At 34.4% G+C, this 7,500-nt stretch overlaps 1 protein-coding gene across 1 annotated transcript in view; it reads right to left on the minus strand.

Annotated features, from left to right (window-relative positions):
• Window positions 1-7,500, minus strand: part of epha4l (eph receptor A4, like) — a 37,711-nt gene that overhangs the window by 7,438 nt on the left and 22,773 nt on the right. Inside the window, exons 6-11 of the mRNA XM_043258697.1 lie at window positions 4,858-4,982; window positions 3,629-3,788; window positions 3,222-3,336; window positions 2,641-2,693; window positions 2,449-2,562; window positions 2,181-2,366 (exon numbers count right to left, since the gene is read on the minus strand). Coding sequence (XP_043114632.1) covers window positions 2,181-2,366; window positions 2,449-2,562; window positions 2,641-2,693; window positions 3,222-3,336; window positions 3,629-3,788; window positions 4,858-4,982 — 753 coding nt within the window. The remainder of the gene's footprint in view (window positions 1-2,180; window positions 2,367-2,448; window positions 2,563-2,640; window positions 2,694-3,221; window positions 3,337-3,628; window positions 3,789-4,857; window positions 4,983-7,500) is intronic.

Below are 7,500 nucleotides of genomic sequence, written 5' to 3' on the forward strand. Positions count from 1 at the left end.
TGGCCTTTCCGATGACCTTGAGGCGAGTTTGACTGACAGCTCCTCCAGAGGGCCTGAAGAGCAGGTGACCTCTGACCCCGCCCCTTCACTGTCTGAGTTTCCCAGCCCCGCCCCTCCCCGCCCCATTACGATGCTAATGAAGCGTTTACTGACTCCGCGTGTGTACGGCTGTGCCGACAATATACTCTCCGAGACAGGGGTTATACTCTCCATCAAAACACAACACAAAATACTATTTATAATGAAACAAAAAAACTGTAAAAAACCCACAAAATTTAATTTTACTATTGCATTTAAAATACAACTACAAATAATGACAAAAAAAATGCTGTTGAATCATTGATGAGGGACACAGAGAGGCCCAGCTATCCCACACCACCTTATTTACATATTTAGATTCACTTTATACTCATTTACATTATGCAAATTAGGCATTCAACTCCATTAGCTCTTCTGTAACGCAAAGCGAGGGACTTAAGATGGCTTTATAGTTTCATGGTGACGGTTATGAGCTAAAATTAAATGAAACGTTGACAGTGCTGGCTGGTATCCAACTGTTAGAAATGTCTCCCACCAACCGAATATCCTAAGGGATTATAAATCAATCAGTGTTTTGATGTCACCTGCTGCTCAAAACTTACTTTAGGCATATACAGCATACTTTATTTAAATAACGTGCATATATTACAAATAGTATATTGGGTTATGTTTTGATGGAGATTATAAGCAATGTCTTGCAGACAGACAGAAGTCAGTAAATATATATTTTATTTTATTATACTTATATATATATATATATATATATATATATATATATATATATATATATATATATATATATATATATTATATAAATTATTAATATTAATATTAATATATGTATTATTATTTTTAATTAAATATATACATGCATGTGTTTAACATATATTTACATAATAAATATACCCAGTATACACAAATATATTATGTAAAGAGTATATACATATACACATATACAAATATATCTATAAATAAATTATTATATAAAATATAGAAATATATCTATATATCACTTACAAATATAATAAAATACCAAATATTGTGCCAAACTTTATATAAAATCATATATTTATATAAATAAAAATCATATATTTATATATTATATAATAAATCATGTATAAAATATATAAAAATATAAATATATAACAATGTAATTTAATATATCAAATACCTATATATGTTTTAAATTTTAAATGTAGATATAATTAAAAAAACATGTAATTAACAACTGAAATTTACAATTAAAAATGTAAATCCATTGTGTAAATGTTTAAAATGAACCTTTTAATTCATTATCACTCTTATTGATAAAAAAAGTGCAAAGACAGATATAAAAAAAGAAAAATAAAGAAGGAGGAAAGCCAAGACGAATAAGAACCATACTAAAAGTGTTGAGTGTGGAGTCTGACTTTCTCACACACACACACACACACACACACACACACACACACACACACACACACACACACACACACACACACACACACACACACACACACACACACACACACACACACACACACACAGCAGAGGCTGTAGGTTAGAGATATAGGGTGACACTCTAACCCCAAACACATTTAGCTCTGACGACGTGATTAATGAGTCTGCTGTGCTTTTTAGCTCACATTAGCTGTCCAGAGCGACCCACTCCATCTGGAGACCACAAGGCTGTGTGTGTGTGTGTGTGTGTGTGTGCATCACATAGCCGTTTTTGTCAAGACATGCTCAGCAAGCAAACAGACAGATAAGCTGGACATGCATACATAAACACACACGACCATTAGCACATCAAAAGAAAACCATGTTCTATGAGCAGCCTGTTTCTTCAGGGGGTCTGAGCTCATTAATATCCCAACTTCTGACCACAGCATTCTGCTGTTATAAAGGTTTTATTAGCATGAAATATAGGAATTTGGATCTTTTTATTTGAATAATAGTTAGTGCATTAAAAGGTGATAGAAAAATATATTTTTTGAAAAAAAAAAAAATATATATATATATATATATATATATTTTTGCAGAGGGATGTGAGGTTATCACGTTAAATACAGTTTCTGTCATATTAAAAACATTTAATAAAAATGTTCAAAAGCATGTATATAGGAAACAAATAAAAGTGTATAATGTCAGCTTTGACTTACATTTGGTGACCACTCCTTCCAGGTGAATGATATTAGGATGCTCAAACTGGCCAATCACGCTGGCCTCACTCAGGAAGTCCAGCCTCTGCTGCTCAGTAAACCCCGCCTTCAGGGTCTTGATGGCCACACAGATCTCTCGCTTTCCAGGAAGCTTCAGACGACCGCTGCACACCTCGCCAAACTCCCCTGCAGAGACAGGAAGTGACTTTCACGTGTACCTGTCATCAGTGAACGACACCCTGAAGACGTAATAAGGCTGTTAACCTACCAATGCCGATCACCTTCTCGATCTTGATACAGGAGGTATTGATCTCCTTAGCGAACTCCCTGATGGCCTGGTTGGGGTCTTCGTAGGTGAAAGGGTCCACGTATATTCTCACTCCTACCGGCACATTAACTGAAGCTTCAGGAATGGAACATTTTCCTGTTTTGTTCCAGCTGATGAAAGGTGTTTTCTTACCTGGCTGCAGGTTTTTCTCCTCTGCCTGTTTAGTTTTGCTGTATTTGCTCCTCCTGAGATTAAAACATTCACAATTCTTCAGCATTTATACTTCTATCTATTACAGTAGCATTGCATTTTTTTTTTATAAACTATAATAGTACTTCTGAATGCTTGTCAAAAAAATCACGATCAATTGCATCCGAAATAAATGTTTTCTTTACATAATATGTGAGTTTGTACTGTTTATTTATTACGTAAATATATATTAAAATAACACATATATTTTGAAGGTATTTACATTTAAATGCATATTTATATTTAATATTATTGATATAACATAACATGTTTATATGTACATAACAAATATGCACAGTATTCACAAATATATTATGTAAAGAAAACGTTTTATTTTTATTTTATTAAAATGTAAAACCAGCATTATTTATTATTTTATAATATATATTATATTAAAATTTTTTATTTATATTTTATTTTATATGATTGCAGCTTTATTTCCAAAAACTATTTTATGTTTTAGTTTTAGTTTCTTTAAACGATAGCGACAACGGTCTGTAATCATGCAAAAAATGTTCTGTCACCTTTTGGTGATGATGAAGGTAATGATGAGGATGAGGAGGAGGACGACGACGCATCCGGCCACCAACAGCAGCAGCACGGCAGAGCTCATGACTCCTCCGACAACAGGAGCTGCGACTAAAGAGACGCGATTACATTTACTCTCTTATTCATGCAGCACATTGTGAGTCCCAATTCATATATTTCTGCAGTATTCCATGCGGTTTGCAGCATAAATAATAAATAAATTCTAAAAGAAATGCATTGAAATAATCTAAAAAACAAAGTGTACACTTCATAACAACCTTATATAATAACACTAGCACATGAGTAAGTGTACCGCGCATTGTGTGTCATTTGGGACACATTTTTTAATATTACTGTAGGAATGCTTCATATTTATTGAGTGTATATGAAGCTCTGTACTCACCGGTGTTGGTGCTGAACTCAAAGGGCGCGCTGAACTCCCCGTATCCTGCGGCGGTGCGAGCGCGCACGTGAAACACGTACGAGGTCAGCGGAGTCAGGTCTTTAATATCGGCGCTACGAGACATGGTCTTCACGATGCGATAACTCCTCTCGTTCTGATCCTGAGATTCATAAATAAAAACAGAACGGTGGCAAGAGGAAGGTAAGAAGTCAAAGGGCACGCTAGGGGCTATTTTCATTTGAATAAAAACCTCACTTCCTGTTTAGGAAGCTTCTTAACTCTTTCCTTGCCATTGACATTGACGTTTTTACGCCAATCCCTATTCTAGGTGTATTACGGTAAGGAAAACCTTTGCGCTTGTGCTGAATGAGTTACGGGACTTCCTGGATCTACTGGGCTTAAAAAAAGACAGTCGCCATAATTATATAATTATATACACACACATAAATATATATATATATATATATAGATCATGCATATAGATCTTGTTTTGACCATTTTGAATCTGATCGGGATGAAGTCATTGAGAGAGATGTCTATACAAAGAAACATCTGTAATCATGTCATGGATAGAACGATAAGCCATTAAATGTGAATATGAATATAAATATGTATGTCTTTGTATGTGTGTGCATGATCTATATATAAATAGAATATGTGTGTGTGTGTGTGTGTGTGTATCTATATGTGTGTGTGTGTGTGTGTGTGTGTACAGTATGTATGTAGTCTAAATGTGTGTGTGTGTGTCTGTTTGTTGTGTTTATTGAATGTAATTTCAATTATTCATATAAATATTTACAGGTAAAATAATATGACATTTGAATGAATTACTTATTTTCATAAACATGCATCAGTTATATATATGCATCCAAAATGTTGTGTTTGTGATTAAACCTGGAACACATACACATATAATAAAAAATAAATAAATAAATAAATTATATATATATATATATATATATATATATATATATATATATATATATATATATATATATATATATATATATTTTTTTTTATTATTATTTTTTTTTTTTTTAATATATAATATGTTAATATATGCATAGCAGAAAATAATCTAAAGGCCTTCAAATGTAGGTGAAAATCATCAAAAATGCTGGCAGAAACTGGCGACGTAACAAAAACGTAGATGGGGAAAAAGTTAAAGGAACAGTGTACCCCAGATTTTTTTTTTTTTTAAAATATGACAATAAAACAAAAAGGTTCACCTTCTCGTAGTATTTGACCTCGTACTCCAGGATGACGCCGTTGGGTTTGTCGGGCTCGTCCCAGAACAGAGAGAGCGTGTGGCGCGTGATGTCCTTACTCTGAACCACCATGACCGTGGAGGGAGCTGAGGACAGACAGAAAGAGTTAACATGTTTATAAAAGGTTTATGCTTACTAAATTGTACTTTTGTCAGGTTTTCCTGACGCATCTGTCTTTCTTTTATCACGTCACAGACGAACAGAGAGGGAAAGGATAAAGCCGGAGGACAAGGAGAGCTTTTTTCTTCTTCTAAACTGTGGATTTGGAGTTAAGACCGCTATTGTCTGTCTGTTTTTTTTTTCCCCACCGAAGCTGTTTTTGTCGAGGGTGAGAAAGTCAAACAGACTTAGAACAGGACACAACAAAGATGTGCCGCGTCTTCTCCGCTTTTCCAAAGACGCAAACACAATAAACGAAACGAGAAAAACAGCGGGAGAAAGTGAAAACGGATCTGGAAGATGACAGAGATCTTTATGTATTAGCTTCCTCAGCCAAACAGTCTCTACTCATCAAAACCACAAACGCTCGGCACATTTCCACAAACCTCAAATGCTGTTTTTGGCAAAATTCTACACATTGTCTTGGGCATTTTGGCTAATTAGTGGTTGTTTGTCAAGCGTCACTATTACAGTCGCTCAGACTTGCCACTGAACAGACATCAAACTCTAAGACCGCTGTTTTTCTGGCCTAGTTTCCACACGTAAATGATGTTTTAGGTCAATGAAAGTGTCGAGCAAACAAATAAAAAGGATAATGCACAGAGACCACGTAGCAACACCCTAAAAACCACATGGCAACACCCTGACGACCACTAACGACACGCTGACATCACAGCGGTGAGTTTTAAATGAACTTTTTTTTCAAAACATGTAAACAAACCTGCAATGAGGATGCTTTCAGCCGGTTAACTATTGTTATATTTAACATACTTCATCATATATAGTAGGGCTGCGCAATTTAGAGGGGGAAAAAATATTATAATTATTATAAAGTGTGTTGGGTTTGTAGGGTTGCAAAATTTAGCCAGATATTGTGTTATTATTAGTGCTGTCAAATGATTGATGGTGAATAACAGCATCCAAATTAAAAAGGTTTTTTTACATATTACATGTATGTGTAGTGTACTGTGTATATTTATTATATATTTAATAAATAATATATATATATATATATATATATATATATATATATATATATATATATATATATATATATATATATATATATATATATATATATATATATATATATATATATATATATATATATATATATATATATATATATATATATATATATATATATATATATATATATATATATATATATATGTATGGTAATACACACACATACATGTATATATTTAAGAAAAAAACTGTTTATATATTAAGAATATTTCTAAATTATAAATAATTTTAAATGCAGATTTTTTAAAATATATACTGTATGTGTGTGTATTTATATATACATAATAAATATACACAATAAACACACATATGTAAAAAAAAAACATTTTTTGGATGCAATTAATCACGATTAATCATCTGACTGCACTAGCGACTATATATCATTAAGACCATAAAATATGAATATTAAGAAGAACGAAAATATTCAACAATAACAAGAAATATACCTATTATTTCACTGCAAAATGAATACAATTGATTTTATTTAAATTTCAATACTAATATGTATGACTTTTTTTTATTTTCTTCATTTTCAGAATATTGAGATTTTGACACGAACCCTTAAAGTACCTCTTTACCCCTTGTTATAATACTACGGCTGCCTTCGTGTTTTAATTCACAAGCATTAAATAGTTGAGCTTTCCTTTCGAAAGAAAACCACAGCTTCTCTTTTGATGTCAGCAGCCGGTTTCCGAGCGATTCTCATTACAAGCTCGGGAAGACGTTTGGTGCATGTTGCATTTACAAAAGCAGAGACTCGACCCAAAAGCGGACGCGGAGTAGAGCGGCTACCGTGAACCGAGCCTCTGTGAGATGCTTCATATATTTAATTAAACCGCCACCTTTGCATAAAGCCATGCATTTATTTAGATTAACTGCGCAAAACGTTTATTGCCGGCCTGTCTACAAGCGTCCCAAATCGGAATGCTTAAGATAGAGTTTCATCTCTGTGCATTAGCGTGTGTGTGTGTGTGTGTGTGTGATTCTGTTAAACAATTCGATCCCCCGCCAGCTGTAGCAGCAGCTCGACGGCGGCCCTCTACCATCTCACAGATCCGTCTTCCTCTGCCAGGCCCGACAGACTAAACGTGATTTAGGGTCGTCCCTCGGGGGACTCTGAGACGACCCCCTCCAGCCAAAAACACAGGGGTCGGCGGCCCCCCCTTCACCCACCTAACACACTCATCTCTGACGCACATCCATCACGCCGTCTGCTCTGACAGATATGGGCTGTAATGGAGTTGCGGGTGTGTGCGTGTCTGGCTGAGATAACTTAAAGGAAAGATGAGAATCCGCGCTCGTTCGTCGTAAACACTCAGGCATGTTAAGATTTGGTAAAACTGATTTAAGCACGTCATGCTGTATGGCTCATTTAACACCTTTAATGCATGCTGGGATACGCTGCACTTCGCATGC

The sequence above is a fragment of the Puntigrus tetrazona genome, chromosome 15, assembly GCF_018831695.1.
Source record: "Puntigrus tetrazona isolate hp1 chromosome 15, ASM1883169v1, whole genome shotgun sequence".
Taxonomy (NCBI): Eukaryota; Metazoa; Chordata; class Actinopteri; order Cypriniformes; family Cyprinidae; genus Puntigrus; species Puntigrus tetrazona.